This window comes from Channa argus, chromosome 9 (assembly GCF_033026475.1).
Source record: "Channa argus isolate prfri chromosome 9, Channa argus male v1.0, whole genome shotgun sequence".
Taxonomy (NCBI): Eukaryota; Metazoa; Chordata; class Actinopteri; order Anabantiformes; family Channidae; genus Channa; species Channa argus.
The window spans coordinates 16,214,611-16,233,695 of NC_090205.1; the positions used below are offsets into that span (position 1 = coordinate 16,214,611).

The 19,085-nt window shown below is 37.6% G+C and overlaps 1 protein-coding gene across 7 annotated transcripts in view; it reads right to left on the reverse strand.

Moving 5' to 3' along the window:
- pkp4 (plakophilin 4) overlaps nt 1-19,085 on the reverse strand; it is a 74,388-nt gene that overhangs the window by 54,329 nt on the left and 974 nt on the right. For 6 of the 7 annotated variants that reach the window (XM_067514909.1, XM_067514906.1, XM_067514907.1 and 3 more), the window contains exon 2: nt 3,863-3,996. In XM_067514909.1, the coding sequence (XP_067371010.1) occupies nt 3,863-3,991 (129 nt within the window). In that variant the 5' untranslated portion in view covers nt 3,992-3,996. Of the gene's footprint in view, nt 1-3,862; nt 3,997-10,626; nt 10,771-19,085 lie in introns of those variants that run through there. The other variant, XM_067514904.1, reaches the window with a different exon arrangement.

Sequence of the window (19,085 nt, forward strand, 5' to 3'; positions counted from 1 at the left end):
TGTACTCTGACAAGGGTCCTATAAAAAGGTTTTCATCCATGCCCTAGAGTATGTGCATTTACATTTGTGTACATGAACACCTACACTAAAATACCAAATACGCTTTGAAGTTTCCCTTAATGTAGAAGATTTGCAAAGCTTATTTTAAAAAGATATTTTACATTCTGCACAGTATACATTCATATTAGCTCTGAGATAGGCTAGTAACCTTTCTAATATATACCCTGTCTTTCACCAGGCAGCTGGGATACACTCCAGCTCCCCTGAAGCCCTTTACAGGAAAAGCGATACAGATAATTGGTGGATGGATTGAGTGCTTACAGTCATTATTTTGTAAGTATTTTTACTTGTCTTTGCCTTCACAATATTACATTTATTCACACAGTACTAACAGCAAATTAAAATCTGCCAAATAACATGAGACCTGCAGATGCCTGTGCACACAAAACCAGAAACGCTGCCCTTAATCTACAGTTCTGATGCATCAAGTACAACAAATCTCATGGCACCCTTTCAACCAGATTTTAACAGCTGTTGGTCTTTGACAAAGTTTGTTTCTTAATTTCATAACTGGTCTTTTACAATGTAATCCTGTAGCACACTTTTCTCAATATTTGCATAACTGCAATGCACATCTTTAAAACTGTAACAGCTTGAATTACACATTTCGCAGTGAAAATTTGCTTTAGCTGTATTAAGCTAATATACCTGATATATAGTTAACACTGTGCAGACTTTCTGCAGACTTGAGTATAGAAACAGTTTACAGTTGGAAGTGGGTTGTGTTATTTCCCTCAAGCAAGATAAAGCACATTGTTAGGGTTTAAACTTTATAAATATGAGGTTTTAAAAAGCACCATGTAACCTAATTTTCTTTACTCTTAAACTTCTACTTTGTCACTTTATCCAACAAAATAAAACAAATAGTCATTTCTACCAGTTAAGATGGGCAAAATATAAATTTACTGCTTTGCATGTTAATTTCAGTGATGTGCTTAAAATTTGTGCTACCAAACACACACACACACACAAAACATCAAATGTCAAAAGTTATTTAACATTGTAAACTTAGTTCATCAAATAGTTGTACACTGCTAATGGCTAAGTTGCTAAAAGCCATTTAGTTAAATGTTGCCATTAAGATATCTTAATTTGGGTCATTGCTACACTAATTCTGTTCCTCCATTCACATTACAAGCGTAGAATAGGTACAGTCCTGAGCTTCCCCAGCTGTCTGTCTTCTACATTCTGAAAATGTAGAATGCACAATTCTGGATAATTTTTCGATTATTACATAACTGTGATATGCAGAATTTTATTCTTCTAAAATTCTGATATTTATTCATTCCTCTGAATTCCACAATGTACCCATTTTCCACTAACCCTTCCCCAAAGTCTGTATTAAATAGGTTTGCCCTTGCAGGTCTTGTGATAAGGTACATGTTTAATTTGGGCATATTATTATTAAAAATAATCACTTTTGTCATCGACAAGCTTCATAAACCACATGTGGATGATCATCAAGAAATGTTACAAAAATGTGACTTTATTATTTAAATTCATTGCTTTTACCATTTATATCATATCATTTAAATACACTTTATATCTTTTAATACCGTCACATTCTTGTGAAAACATTTGCATTAGTTACTGTATATAGTTACCCCCAGGCGTAAGTACAAAATTAAAGAGTAAATTTTATCAAGTTATAATTAGAGTTATATAGCTCCTGGGTCTTTATAGGTCTTGTTTAACACCAATGTGGTACTTCATTTTGGATCTAATGTCCCACCAGGGCAGAGCAATAAAGAGAATATTTCTTGATTTTGATATAGTGCAAAATATGACCTAGACATTTATATGTAACTTGTCATAGTTAATTATTTTTTTGAGTTTTATAAAAATGTAAAAGTATGTTTGTGTTATTCCCATATTATGCCACTGCCAGAAAACCTCAGTTTGAATAAGCAAACGAAAAAACTTTGTACAAGTATTGTTTCAAATTTTCCTAGGTGATTTTCATCTACAGTAATTTGTTTTACCCAAATACTTTTCCAACTTGATTTTATTTTAATTAATACCAAAGACAAATCCAAGTTTAAAAAAGGTTAAATACATTTAAGGCATGTAATAGCATAACTGCTGAATCCACACAAAAGGATTTCTAAATGAATGCCACAGCTTCCCACTGCTCCAATTAGACTTAAACAGATACAAATCTAGGTCTTAGATAATCCTCAAAACACACCTCTGGGTTAAATTAAAGTTTGATATGATAATAATAATAATAATAGTGATAAAAAGGCAAATTTAGTTTATTAAGTTTATTCTAAATTACAAAACTGGTTTAGGGTCTGCAATCAAGTTAAGTTTGAAAGATACCATGTGTAGCTCTTACCAAGTAGGGATGTGCTGCAAGAAAAACACTGACATCTAAACATTTATATGGCCTGTGCAATAAATCATTATGGATCTGTGCTATTAAAGAGACACTGAACAAAGACAGAATTCCAATACCTATGAACTACAGTAAAGGAGACATACTGTAAGTCCAAGTAAATGAACACAGTGAAGCTTGCAATCATTATACGTTGGTGAATCTGCCCTTTTTTGGGCATTTGGAAAAACCCTGTGGAGCTATGACTACAGCAGTGACAGCAAGTGAAGTTTGGAAAGAGAGAGAAAGTGAAATAGAGGAAGACATGAGGCAAAAGAAAATCGGCAAAAGAAAAGCAGAATAAAAGATAAAAAATAAAAAGAACCACAGAATAAACACTTACCAAACACTCAGTCACACCAAGCCCCAGCTCTAACTGCGGCCACAGCTACCGCACAGCAGACTTGCATGTTTACATCAACACTGGGATCCCTCGAAGGTCTGCCTCTCAACAATCACAGGAAAACCTCACGCAAGAGCGTAGAGCAAAAAAAAAAAAAAAAACACATTCACACAAACCTAATCTCTGACTTCAGTAGATTTCCACTTTCATTCACACTCTTATTTGCTTGTCTAAATCTGCTAAATAGTGAGGAGAACGATCATTTTACTGCCTCGACTAGCAATAATCCTCTCTGAGGCATGTCTCTAGCTAGACACTCTGAAAGCAACCGCTCAGGCAGCCTACTTGCTCTTCCTGTCCGTCTCATGGATATCTGCCCTAACCGGCCAAACCACTGAGAAATATTTCAAGGAAGGAAGTGACATTGAGAGGTATCCTACTCTTTCCTGACCTGCGAATGTAAGTAAAACTCACTTTTCTGCTGTAAAACTAAATAGGACGCATGTGGTCTTTTTGTTACTCATTGTCATTCAACACTTCATTCAATTCAAGATAGAGGAATGTGATATGTCAAGAGGTGAAATTACAATCATAAAGAGCAAACTCTTTAGCATAGTTTTCTTTCCAGGTTATATGGAGAGAGCTGGAACTAAATCAGATAGGAAAGGAAAGTGTGTGTGGATGAATCAGAGACAGATAGGCAGAGATGGAATTAGTCAGAGGGCATGTCCCTTAACAGGCCCACAATCCCTGCAGGAAATGATTTTCCTGGTTGTTCATTGAAACAAGTCAGGCCATGACTAAGGCAATAAACAACCAATGGCTCCCAGTCATGAGCATTGTATAAAAAGTAAACTGTCCATTCTGACCACAGTTTTTTGTCAACAAAAATATTTTCATCAGTTTACCACACAGGAATGAATACTGTGGACATTTATCTCTGTACAAGGGCTATGTTCCCACATCAGGGAAAACTGAGATTACCCCCGGATTCATGTGAGCCCTTGCATAGTGGTAATGTTAATGCAGTTTTTAACATATAAGACATAAATAAATGGACTTTTACCATCAATAAACACTACCTGTTCTTTGACGGAGGCCAGGATGTTGTTGGCGGTGTTGTCAGCCTCCATGTTGCGGCCAGTTGAACTGTTGCGGATGTTTAGCAGAAGCCCCTCCTCCGTCACTGGGCTCTGCTCAGGAGCTGGCATTCCTCCTATGTGGACACACACACACACACAAGATTTGGTAACCACAGGAGCATTGATAAAAAAAAAAAACACACGCACACAAAATAATCTACACACATCAAACTGTATGTGCATGCATTTACAAATACACTCCACTTATAAATACACACCAAGTCAACCCCTTCCCAATATACACAGGAGAGTGATGCTGAGAAATGACTATCAATGGTCGCACGCCACCACCAGTAATACACAAACACACGCCCACACATGCCATATGGCCCAAAAAAGGAAAAAAAAAAAAAAACTGTCAATGTTTCACGTCTGTGATGGTGCAAATCAATGCCATATGGCCTTGAGACAACACACAAGTTAAATAATGATTTGCGTATGTAATAATCACATAAAATACAACACAAACAGAACAGCAGCCAAGCCACAAATCCTTGCAATGCAAAAACTTCTTTAAAATACCAAGCATGTCACAGGTCAACACTATATGTGTGTGTGTGTGTATGGGATAAAGTGGAGAGGTTGCAGGAGATGAGTGACAGCAGGCCTTTAAAAAAAAAGGAAAAGAAGAAAAAAAGCCAGCAGCCCATTGGAAGAGATAACATGTTCCTGTCTCCTCTGCTCTCTCTGGCCTCTTGTCTGGGATTGAAATGAGAAAGTAAAACGAATAGTTATGGTCTCATTATATCTGTTGACAGGGAGACTGTCAAGGGAACGCTGCTCGAGGTGGATCCATATTTACTAAAGGGTGCCTGTTGAACCAGACAGGGCAGCAAAAGGCTGCAATTGCTGCCTCACAGTTCTGGGCTGTAACAGCAGACAAAAGCATTGGGGTCTAATAACCCCCGAGCTATCTGACTTTGGGGGTACTGGGATTTCACCATGACTTTTAGTGCCTGAGAGATCCACTGCTGCTGTCATATGTATGGCTATGAAGACACGATCCATACATCTTGACCTACATCATTTACTGTACTGACAGACAGAATGCTGCCAAGATGATACATGTTGCAATGAGCTGCTAAAACCACTATGATATAACCATATGTTAATTTACAAAATAGCTCTGCTGCTACATTATAACTTAACCCTTCCACCTCCTTAAAGTGTCTATAAGAGTGCTCTTAATCCATAATGGTCGCCTGAGGGTGACTGAAAGACCTCAGTACAGAAGTCACAGTACAGCAGCTTTGCTGAATGAGTCCATTTAGTCCAGAAAGATAATAATTTTAAATAGTTAAAGGGTCATATACTGTTATGTAAATACATTCACTACTTTAGCTCGGGATCACAGACAGTTTGTGAGAGTGGGTTCGGTTTTTTACCATCAGTGCGTTTACATACACATTAACATCTCAGGAAAGCTGACATGTGACCAGGAAAGCTGGTTTCCGAAATTGAGGTAGGGGACTGGGGAAACATGGTTACCCCAGGTAGATTTATTTCCAAGAATGCCAATTTCTTTATTTTGTTTACATGTAACTGGGTTTCTAATCGCACAGCTGAGTAAAAGGCTGAATGAAAGGAAAGATCATTAACGGATGCCGCTTCATTATGTACACAAATTCTGACTTTCCCCTGCAGATTTTTAAAATCCAAACAGTTCCTGTGGATAAGCTGCATGTGTCTCCCCTTTTACCTCTCAGTCAACCTGCACAGTCACTCTGCTGCGACACAAACACACACAGAAAGCAGCATTTTCTATGACTACAAAATTCAAATCTATGTGGCTTCCAGAATAAGTCAGAGGTGGAGGAGAAATCACTCTTATGCTGCATGTATAAGCAGGTTTCCAGTAACCAGGTTTCTTAAGTCCACGTAAAACAATGTTCCTCGATTACTCAAGAAAGCTGATATCTCCTGAGTACCCCCAGCTACTTAAGCACATGTAAACAAAGTCACTGAGAACAAAAGTTTTTTGGCCAGAGAAGAGGTAGGGAGTGGGGGTGGGGCATTAAGTATGTGTGAGGTCCCTTACACATTTGAATGAAATGTAACCTCAAGGTATTCTAGGATCCCGGCACCAAGGCAGCATAAGAATTTCAAGGTGTCTGAGCGGAACTGACTCATGTGGTATTAAATGAGATACTGCTATTGCGTATGTACCAAGCTGTCAGTCTTCCAGATTCCTTTCTTGCTCATTCATGATGTTGCAATATACCAAACACACCTACACTGTAGCCTTTAAACCAAGGGCAGGGTATATTATTTCCAGCGACAGGAAATGGGAAAAGTTGTTTGAATTTGAAAGGGCTCCTCCTCTTGGCAAACAGCGGACAATAACACAAACAGTACAGACTGAGTACTAATTTACCAAATAGGCCCTACTGTGGTTGACCCTGTTTAATTGAAAAAAGAAAAAAAAAAACACTACCTGCCATCCAAAACATCTTAGTTGGCTTAAAAAAATTTCCAACACATGAGTTAAATTTGCATGTCCATCTAAGTGAATATCTCTCTCTGCAGTCTAAACTTGCCTGAAGGAAAGTGCAGACTATGCAGACTGTATGAAATAACTGCCAGAGAAAAAAAAAACAAACCCTATGGGAGGCACTCTTAAACAAAGAAAATTGTGATATGCACCTGAGCCTACCTTTATAATTCCCCATTGTATCTGGTCCAGAATGATTTCACTCTGCTTAGCTTGGACTTCTTTGCAGCTGAGTGTAGACAACGATGCTGCTGCCAACCTACCACAGTCCTTTATGCACACTGCTGACTGGTTCTTCAGCATTTCTATTTGTGTGTTCCTCCAAATACTGAGGGGTAAAGTATCCTTGGTGAACTGTCTGGTTGTTAAAAACTTTGGTATGTCAAGGGGCTGAGAAGTCAGTGAGTAGTTAAAGGAGGTGAGCCCATACTGTGTAGCTTTAAAGGCTATAATTAGGTTAATGCCTAAGGAGTATGATGTGTAGTTTCAACAAAGTATAGATGACCTCATGCTGGTGTAAACAAATGGATAAACTGGTGTCTAATTATTACCATTATGGTTATTTCCCTTCACTAAGTAGGAAACAAACACACTGTATAGGAGAAGAACACAACTACTGACAAGACAAATCTAACTCTTTCAATGACAGATATGTCCACTGACTATACCAAATTAAAAAAATGAGAATATCTTTACCAGATATTCTGATCAAAGCTAAATCTCCCCTTCAAAGTTCTCTTATCCAAGTCTGCCATGAAAAGTCTTAGTCCTATCCCGCCCGACTTGCCCAGTCACGTGGTCTGATCTACTAACCTCAGTCTCCAGCCAATCTTCAGTGCTTCTTAAACTACCCCTCCTTCTGTGACTTTATGTCTCCTGAACTAAATGTAGTTTATAGTGAACGAAATGGAAGCAACCATGCAACAGCGTTTAGACATCTGGCAGGCTTCATGAAAAATCATAATGGAGTATGTTTTGAAGGGAATTATAGTAAGGAGAGTTGAGAGATTTACTTTGCCTTCTTACATCAACAAACATAATTTCATCAGTCATCTGATCCTTGTAAAAGCCACCTGTGTCTTGAGCCATGATTCCCCCAAGGAGCAATGCAATAGCATCTAATATCAGTCACTACACACTATGTTTACTTACAGACAGGAAACAAGGTTACTGGGAGAAGTCAGATTAAAGGAGGAAGAGGAGGAACAGGAGATGTTTACATCAGCATACTGATGCAACTGCTCAGGTGAGCAAATTTTAGGCCATGACTACGTTTTGAAGAACTAAGCATGTTTCACATGTGAACTCCTGACAATGTCAGGAGAAATTAGCCTCAAACATTTTTTGGAGTGGCGTTTCACACATGTAACACAGCAGGAGCTTGTCCGAGTGAGAAGCATCTTCCGCTCAATTTCAATGTGCGATTAGCATGAACAGGAGGCACAAGTTAATGGAAAACCATTTTATTTGCGGCACCTAATTAAAAAAGTACAACAGCACGTGATAGAAACGTCATCAACACGCCCTCGCTTTTATTCTCCTGACAATTCGGCAAAGAGCAGCATGCTACACGCACAAGCACACGTACACAATAAGGACAATGTACTAGGGGGTCAAAGAATAAAGTCAGGATAATAAGTCAGAAGAATGTCAGAATTCTAGTGCGTTTCTGAAAGGGGCTTTAGTGACTTATCATTCTGAGCTTTAAGAATTTGTTTTCATTTCTTCTCAGAGAATTTGGTTTAACAGTGTGGTGAGAGGTCCGGCTCAAAAGTGGGAGAGCAAAAAGTTTTACTGTCTGTGTTTATGTTTCTGAATTTTACAAATACCCTGTAGTTAAATGTTTAAATAAACTCATTTGGAGGCTTCAGTTTCTGTTTTAGTCTGACTTTCAATTTGATTATTTTACTATGAATACTTTCCTTTCATAGTGCTGCGGTAGTGGCACACTGGTTCTACCTCCCTGATCAGTCTGTCATGCATTCATGTTATGCGCCCTTATAAAAACACACATAACTAAGACTGGAAACACTATATAATATAACTATACAATATCTATACAATAGCTTATTTATTTATATATTTATTGCTTTTGGTTCCATATTGCTGAAATACAAGATTTATTTTCCCTCACTGCTGATTAACAATTTCATTTACATCCTGTTTATAGGATGTGAATAAATTATCTTCAGCTATGGTTAATTACATCAGCAAGTTATTTAACTTGTATTTATAGGATGATAAAGAACAATTATAATATTTTCACTGTCTTTTCATTTTAGCTTTTGCTATAGCAACACAACCCTTTAACACACAAGAATGTCAATTTTGGTTTAGTTTTTATAGTTAATTACCATAGGTTAAGATAACTTCCATGCACTGTAAAGGAACAGGTCCTTAAATCAATTCATGAAACAATTAATTTGATTAGGAAGAACTGGAGTCTTAAATAGCATTATTTTTTTCCTCACGTTTATTTCAGAAGGAAAAAGAAATGCTGTTACCTGAACACATATACACACACATACACAGTTTCTGTGTCTGTCAGTGGGAGAAGATTTGTTTTCCGGAGTGACACCAGGTCACAGTGATTCAAACCAGACAAATGGAGATGAGATGAGAAATTAGCCAGCGTTTCAGTTGTAGAGTCTAAGATAAGCAGTGGTTGAAACACTTATTGCTCTGACTTGCTGAGTTAAAAGAGGCCAGGAAATGTAAAGTGCTAACCAAGCTGAGAACATCTACATCTCTTTTTGGATAGAAGACATTATAGGTAATAGTTAACTGCCATCTACTTAAAAAACACTTTGAACTCCTCTCCTACATTTGAAATCCTACTTGGTAATCCACGGATTGAAATCCCAAAATATGTCCTCTTCATGATTACATTGTGTGCCGGGGGTAAAATTAATATTTTAGATTGTATAATGCGCAACATCCTATTAAACAGCTAAGTCTTCAGCACATCAACCACCGGAATGTCTGAAACAAAGTTATCAAAGTACATGCTAGATACATAGAGTATGGAGGCAGTGTGGAGGCTTTAAGCACCTGCATTACTACATTCATTCTGCAGAATGACATGCCCAAACATCCAGCCAGGGTCATAAAAAACTATATTCAGGCAGAAGAAAAGGAGTCCTGCAAAAGATGACCCCCACAGAGACAACAAAATGGAGTCAGTCTAGGTTGGCAAACGGAAGACACATTGACAGACTAAATCAACACAAGATCAGTAGCAAGTTCTCCAAGTACCTGCCAAAAAAGTGTATCAACAAGAATCTGTGCAGTTTAAATTGCAAGAGGTGATCACACAAAATGCTGACTTAGCTTTTCTGAAAGTGTTTTTCACAATTTGCAATGTAAGCTGGTTTTACTGTGTCTTTCCATAGAAATATACCAACTTCAATCAAAACACGAGGGACCGATCAATTAAATTATTTGGTGTCTTTATTATGTAAAGCCACATGTTGTCAGGCCACTGTGGGACAAAGTTGCCTATACCTAGAATAAAGTAGCACCATAATGTAGCATGTAAAGTTTTTTTTTTTTACTATTACTAATCTCTCGGCAGCTACAACAACATCTAAAACACCCCAATTGTTAATTGCTTCACCAAATAAAAGTAACATCGTGGTGGAGTACAATGTTTTAGAATTAACCAAGAAGAAAAATAACATCTCAGCAAAATAATGGAGACAAAGGTAGAATGACATTTTTGCATCAGCTAAAACAACATCCACAACAGCAGCATTGTGTTTTATAGCATTTCTGAAATCCCTTTGTGAACACACTATTAGGTTTAACAGGGGGAAGTGCTGACTGAGATCCTGCCGAAGTCATTTCAGAATACAGTTAATACACATATTCAAATGGTCCTATACAAACTACATGTCACCAATTAACCTCACTACCTTGGACAGTGTTGTTCTCCAAGTGTCAAGATACTGTGAAATCTCAGTAAGTGCCCATAAGGAATTTGCATAATGGATGTGTAAGGAGGAAAAAAGTCATAAAAAGGTATTATTGGATCAATAAAATTTGGATATTCTGCTGCTCTCAACATCTAAAAAAGGGCTTTTCTTATATCGACACACCCAACAGCAAAGGAATGTCTCCTTATTAAAACAGAAACATGTACAAACAATTCCTCTATCAATCATTGCCATGAATGTTAGAAAATTATGTAGCCTTTTTTTAAACAGACACATACCTTCTGCTGATATGGGATGAAACAAGGTGAGACGTTATATGGAGTGAAGACAATAGCCCAGTAGCCTTCTCTCCAACACATCAGCAAAGTGGAAGAGAAAGGATATCATTCAGCAGCTGCACCTAGGTCCACCTTACACATTTAACCTCACCCTGACAAATATTGCAAAAACCTAAGGCATATCTGAGCATGTGTATCCACAGGGCAGGGTTTGCCGCTGGCCGGAAACACAGTCACTGGGCGGTCTACGCAACACAAACCCACACAGACGAATGGATTGCACCGTATGTACACTCCCAGTGCTGTGCTTTATCTTGCAAGATATGTTTACTCAAAGGGGGTATGAGGAAGATGACTACAGACCACATCATCCATGTTTGCACTGTGCTGCAGTAAAAACACAAAACTAACTTTCTGTGAACAACTTTCCACAGTGATCAGTCACCCTCAAACATCATTTCCTCACAACAATGCCTCGACTAATGGGGAGTAGATATGCTGAACTGCAAGCTCGTCAGCTGTTTCCAATGTGTCACCAACAGAAATATGTTGTGACAGAATGGGACATAAATTATTCTGATTGGATGTAAATCCCTTAAATGGAATCAGAGTTTGCGCTAGACAGACGTGCTTCATCCTGTTACACATTGTTAGCCGAATATATTTAATACCCTAAAGCCTTTCTACATACTGTTACAATGCAAAGACTACTACAGCAGCAATCCCTCCAAACACAGAATTACAACGTAATATTGTGTGTATCACCGGAGACATTAACACAATCACAAATGTAACAGATGCAGCAGTAGAAAAAAAAAATACTATAAGGTTTTATGCACCAATTTTCAACACAGAATTAAAGAATGAATCATGGGTCGGGACATTCATTTTCTAACCTCATTAAACAGTTCAGATGAAAATGTGTTTAATCAATGCCGCAAATTTTATCAACCCTCAACACTCCATTGGCTGTGTCAAACATTTTCCCACTGCTGAGCATATCAGATGGCTATCAGACTGTGTTTAGATTGTATGTTATGCAGAATTCTGAGCCAGAGTTCTGACAGAAATACAGAGATCATCTGAATGACACAAATTGAAAAGGAATACATGCATAGCAAATGGCTCTCTATTGGCAGTGCCCTGACTCTGAGGTCAAAAACAAAGCTCATTTAGCATTAATATTAAGCCGGGTAAATCATAAGCTAGTATAGTATATCCAACATAGGTTTGCAGTGATTAATGCAATATTTTAAAAAAATATGGCTTTTACATTTCCTTTCAAAACACTATGCTCTTACATATTAATAAACACCTCATGTGCATGAATCACTGTGTGGAAAATAAGGAGTATAAATATAATCACTTATTTATTTTAGTGGTGTTCATGTCTAGTGGGATGAGCAGGGAGCTCAACTCTTCTTTTCACACTCAAGTGAATGATTTAGCTGCAAACAGCAGGTTTATCTTAAATCTTCTATGACTAATTAAATATCTTCACATGACAACAGAAAACAAGATGAAAGCATTACATATTTAACTGATTTATTTGAACAAAGTTATCACAAAACAAACTCTTCTAGGTATTCCTGCACATTGCTTTTCCAACATTTTATGTAATAACTAACTGACCAAAGGGAAAAAATAAAAGTCATCTTTGTTGCCATTGTGTTTGATAAGCGTGCAACAATACATAAAAAAAACAGATAAATGACTGATAAACAGATAAATTCTAGTATGTAGGGTTTAAGATTGATACTGAACTGAGATAGAGTTTGAAAAACAAACAACATCGTAGGCAATCTAAAGTGGCCAATGCTATTATCTGAAAAAATATAAAAGCTTTTCTTCTTTACAATGCAAAGATTACCAATTTATGCTAACACAAAACTACTCTTTTTCCTCACTATGATTGACAAGCTCCAGGCCCTGCATCTGTACAAAATACGCTCTGGTGTTCTCCCTGCAGGCTGTTTTCCAGGATATTTAACAAACCATACAAGACAACAAACATAAAATACTGACAGTAAAAGATTGAATTCCCCTGTGCAGTTCTCAACTTTGGTGAACTTGGAACAACAAAATACACGAAAGGAAACTTGTTCCTGTGAAGTATCCAGAAATAAGGTGGAGAGGGAGTTGGACAAGAAGAGGCCTAACCATGTGCTTCCTAATGGCTGATTTGCATTTAGCACTGTTTACTTAATGCATCCTGAATCGGAATGGACAGACAGGGGTCATGTGTATTAAAACATGAGGGCTGCTAAGGATAACTAAATAAACAAAGCTTTGGACTGAAAAGTAGTCAACATTAAACAAAGTCCTCTTGAATCAATGAAACAAGCCAGATCATTAAAAAGTTGTAGTGCAGTTTATTAACACAGTATGCACAAATTCCACTTTTGTAGTAAGTGTGACTTCTTTTACCAAAATGGTCTAATAGTAATAATGTATTTTAAGAAGTTAAGTTCACCTAAATAATGTACACTCCAACAAAATATTTACAACTTCTTTTGGACTCTACAAGTTGCAGTCTGCAGCTTGAAAACTGATCTCTCAGAGTCCTGAGTGGAAAGTCCTCCCTGCAAGTCCCTTCAACAGGTTACTAATACATTTGAGTCTCACCAATTTAAGTTTTCCCTTCACCTGTAAATGAAGACAAAATACAGAAAAAAAACACATGACAAACGCATGACAACATGATTTAAAACATTGTCTTGCAAGTGCCCTGTGGTGCATTGATAAATACTTCAGTTAGGCAAATTACTTTAAATGACAGAAGCACAAAATAAAAATACAACTTAAACTATTCTTTACAGTTAACAATCAACAGTTGACATGCAAGTGTTAAACTCCAAGGTATGAGGCTAGTTTAATAAAAAGGCATTTTCCTATCAGCAATAACTAATGGCAAATGGCCACTTTTATACCACTTTTATCCAAAGCACTTTACAATATTGCTTCTCATTCACCCATTCACACACACACACACACACACACACACACACACACACACTCACACACAGATGGTGGTGGCTGCCATGCAAGGTGCTTACCTGACCCACATGGAGCAACTTGGGCGTCTTGCCCAAGGACACTTAGCCAGGACCGGGGATTAAACCAGCGACCCTGTGGTCAGTGGACAACTGCCTTACCAACTTAGCTACACCCACCCCTAAATAAGTAGTGGAAGTAAAAACTGTGGATAAAATTTCTAAACATTTGTTCTGATGATGCAAGTCTGCACAATTTAATACATTTATATCATTCTTGTGTGCAGGGAACCATAATTAAGTAAGACAGATCAGACAAGTCTCACACCATGTCCAGAGACAAGGTGAACACAAACGTATAATGGAACATGACTCACAGATTATAAGTGTATAATGACAGAATATGTTGCTTCCAGTCTTTTTTTGCACTGTCTCCCTTGGTTCAGTGACAGGTAAGGCAGGAGATGGATATATAGATATATAGATATTAATATATCTCTATAAATAGATAGAGATATATTTATTTCACATAAAAGGCAAAACTATAAACATATTGTAGTTAAAACTGTATGTAACTGTAATGACTAAAACTTCACCATACTATGTTTCTGGGCCGACATGTGGCAAACAGCTAAGCAAAAATAATGTAAACATGTAAGCAAATGAATGCTATCCCACATGTGGACTGTCAGTAGCAGGTGCTCCAACTAACTACTACAGATGTTAGTTAGCTAGCATTAGCTCCCCACCAGGAACAGCCCAAGTAAATGTTAACCCACACCCGGTTCACTCGAATTTTATCACTACTCGTAGTCAGAGATAATAATTTTTTCATTAACGTAAAGCTTTGAACAGTTTATAGAGTCTTCTTTTTAGTTGATTCCTCCACCTCGTGAGATGCCCGACTGATGCGTTGGAGGTACCTCTGGGTTAGATCTTTTTTTAATAGCCTCAACAGATGACGAGGAAGTGGTGATGTCCCAAACAGGTATTATCCACAGGTAAGCTTTCAGCCTCAACAAAACACCCTCTCTTTTACCTTCCGCCTAGAACGCCTCTGTCCAAAGTGTAGTAGGGGATCACGACGATGAAAAGCCGGACAACACTGAGCTGAACATGTACACATCATGTACACAGGCATCACGAGACCAACCACTGCTCTGCTGACATGCTTTCCACATGCTGTATGTGCCCAGCATTGAATGAGTTGCCCTATTCGATTCTCCTGATGGTTGAACTTAATGGTTATGTTAACTGGTTTTTAACTGTTATGTTAAAGAATATAATACAAAATAAACTGAACTAAGTTAAATTTAACGGAAAGGAAAAAAACGTCCAGGATTACATCCAAGATGACAACTGACAGCACAGAATGAGCTTCATAAAACCATCCTGGGCTTAAAACAAAACAAACAATTAAATTAAAATAAACTTAAAAAAACATCCAAAACAAATTAATAAAGATTTAATTCAGGTGAGTATATACTGAAGTGTACATCTAAAAAAACAAAAACAAAAACAAAACAGCACCAATGACTGCCATTGCTTACCGAAGGGAATGTAGGGTTTCTGTTCAGACGGCACAATATGGATAATCTATCAAAGGGGATTTAATTGAAAAAATAAATCACACCCCAGAGGTTACACACACATTGAAAATCCCTTTTAGTAGCACTGTAATGATTCATCGAGTATGTGAATGACTTTGCACTTCTGCAGACATACATATGGTATTTGAGGAATTTTCTAGTATTTATATCCTTGGAGTTCTACAGACTGCAAGTATGGGTGCCATCCCGTTCATCATGTCACACACATATACTGCAAATTATTTCTGATACAACAGCCTGTACCTTCCCATATCCCAGTAGTTTCAAAAGATAATCACCTGTTGGGTTCTGTGCACTTCAGATGCCAGAAAAAACAGTTCTTTCTGAGACAAGAAGAAGCAAGTTGGATTGGGTTTGTGAGCGGTAGCATAACAACCGAAGTCACTCCCGTATACTCTACAGTAAAAAAATACTGGTTATTAAGGGATTTTTTGCTTCTTGAAGTAGATCCCCCCAAGTAACCTTTGTGCTACAGTACAGCTGTCGGTCTAATTCATTTAAGTATAATCTGTGCACCACTACCTTAAGGCTACAGGTTTGTCAGCATTAATATTGTCACTGTATCAGGTTACTCTGGCAAAAAAGATACAGTATTAACTTTGATATCACACAGCACACATTTGCCCACAACCAAATGCAATGCTTAGGATCTATAAAATGCCACTGTAAATGTCATGTGCTTGAACTGCATTTGTTCATTCCCAATGTCAACAACTCCCTTTTCAGAGGTAATTTTACTTTGTTGCTGGCTTTTAAATGCCTTGACATTTAAGAAGTGAATCTTCTGCTTCTGGCAGACCTTTCTGGAAACAGGTGAGGCAGGCAAATCCTGCAGATCATTTCAGATTTCAGTTGGAGTCTGGGAACAGACACAATGCTTGATGTCACTAGGATATACCCTGACATTGAGGAGATGCCTACCTCTTCGGACTAATTCCAGCCACTGCCTGCACTTACATGCCACTTAGAGGTGACACCTGATCTTGAGGTGACACTTGATGTTCTTAGGTCATGTGCTAACACAAAATGTCAATTAAACATACTTTCAATAAACAGAAATCAGATTTAAGAATTTGAAAAAGAACTAACTACTTATTCCAAGTAGGATGGTTTCTGGTCCTTGGGAAATTGTGTTTTTAATATTTCACATGCTGAACAATCAATGAAACATGAAATACACAACAACTAAATTAAAAACTGAAATAATCACTAGTTGCTGCCTCAGAAACACCTAAAAGTGCCCTCATTTCAAACAACAGCCTCGAGTAAAAAGGTTATTGACAAGTATGCTACAGGGATTTAAAAGTCACCATTAACCATTAAGTGTCACTTTACACAATAACATGTTTTTAATATCGTAGAGGCTATGGTAATAATTCGAGAGGTGCTTATTTATGTCATGCAATCCACTGCAATGGACTTTGGTATCACTCCTTTTACCATCAGTAAAGAGAGAAGTTTTGCCTAGGGTACTAATACGAGTAGCACTTTGAAATATTCAACAAGGTATTATATGCCTTGTTGGGGTAGCTCTGCAGGCAGATAGCCTTAGATTGATGTGATTGTTTTAGCAGTGAGCTTACAGGAAGACTGCATTGCTAAGACCGCATGTGGTGCAAAAGAGAGTGGAAAAGCTTTGTCCCACCACTGCTGCCCACATAGCAGACGCTGATGAGGGGTCGTCTTTCAGACTCAGCATGTTGGGCTTATAGAGCACTATTTTACCAGACAAAAATCTATTGTGCACCTAATCTCTGAAAGTGCTGACATAGTTTATGTTCTGCATTATCTTTAGCTGTCCAGGATCCAACCAAAGCATGAAATCTAAAGCTTGTTCCAGATTCTTTCTACATATCAAGTTAGATCAACATTTAGCCAGCAGCAGCACAAGTCAAGGCTTATCCACACAACCCACTGTGAAGCTGAATACAGTCTATACATGATGCATAGATATTTAATTTGTTTATCAAATATAATAAGAAAGCACAGCTAAAATATGAGTGAGCCATGCTGAAAATGTATAAGTAACAGCTAAGCTTGAATTCCTGTTTAATTACGGTGCTGAATGCTCACAATATGTTTTTAGATAAAGAATAAACTTCTATTAATCATTGTTCTGCTTTGTGTTTTATTCCAAAACTCTCCAGAGGAATTTAACAAAGATACATATAACAAGTTCACAATGGAAATTCCCCACTCTACTGCATGTGATTTGTTCTCAAGGGAGGCAGAAGACAAGGATCAACTCTCTTCAGACCACACCATGCAAATGTGGAATGGAAAGAAAGGATATGTGGGGTGGGTTTGAGGAAAAAAATCTCCACGAGAACGAATAAACAATTTTCCTTGGTTCATTTCTACTGTGACCTATTATTATCCACACATCCCACAATTGAGACACACAACAGTAGCCAAGAAATCTTCCCAGATGAGAGAGAAAAAAAAAATTTAAAAAAACATCTGTTGAATCTCTCACATTTTTTAACAGATAAAATGGATCCAACCCCTAGAAACCCAGTAAAAGATTTATGTAATATAAATACAGAGATTCAATCGTAACTGCTTATAAACATCAATGCATTTGTGCCTGTCTATGCCTTTAAATTAAGCATTTATCCTATGACCACAGTAATTCTGTGATGTCACAGAGCAAATAAAACACAAAAGGCTAACAGCAACTTTCAAGACCACTTGACTGTTCGAACTGACCTTCTCTTGACTGGCTGAGGGAAGAAGTTGATACTTCTGCACATCACTCAAATACAGATACGAGTGCACAGCCACAAGGAAAATAAACCTTTTGTACAGGCTATGAGACCTAAAAGTACCTTCGCTCTTTTAATACCCACGGCAAAATACTTTCTGATCAAAGTAAATCTGACATCTAACATAGGGGTGAGAGGTTAACCCTTTTCTGGGGCCAGAATTAGTGAGCAAAAAAAGAGGCCCACCAAAGGTTGCTACACTATTCAACTGTTGTCAGTTCGGATTAAAAAGAACTCACCATGCAGACACAGTCAAAACAACCACAGCAACACAAAGAAAGCATTTTGCAATCGTGGGTTTGTCCTGTCCACTAAACTAAAAGGTTGTTTGCCATGTAAACAATACTTTTCAACATCTACTAGACCAAGCATAATCAATACAGAAACTTTTACAAACACCCAAAACTATCTTGTCTAGCAAGAATGATAAACAAAGAAGAGTATGTATGAGTATAAGCAGAAAATATGAAAAAGCAAAAACAGAGAGTCTGACTCCTCATTCCAACATCCGCCTGTTGTTTCATGCCACAATAAACCACTCAATGGCTGTCAGCTGTGTGCCAGATTGTTCCTTATGTTGTAATGTGAATGACCTGGGGTAGTAACCAAGAGATTAACTGAATTTAAGTTAACATATGATCTTATTTGCCCTGACTAAAAGAAATGATAATGAAGCAAGCAGAAACCTTTCAACACCTGCAAGGCAACAAATGCAACTTAAAGGGCTGCTTCCAGCGGCTTTCATATGATAATAGGAGCTGAGACATTAACTGCTTTATCTTTGAATTTGTCTTTTGCCAAACTTAAACTGCAGCATGGGTTAATTTAAGTTACCATTGTTACAATGGTAACTAATAGTGGAATATTTGTGACATTTCATACATGCAAGCACTGTGGCAGGAGAAACGGTTGGAGAGCAAATGGATTCAGGCTATACCTGAACAAACATTGAAATCTATAGACATATTCTCCAAAACAGTGGGGGGAAAATGGGCATGTGCATTCTGCTTGTAATAAAAGGCAAAGACATAAACTACCCAAGTAGCAGGCTAAAATGATGCTGCAGTTATTGGTCAGTCGGTCTCAATAAA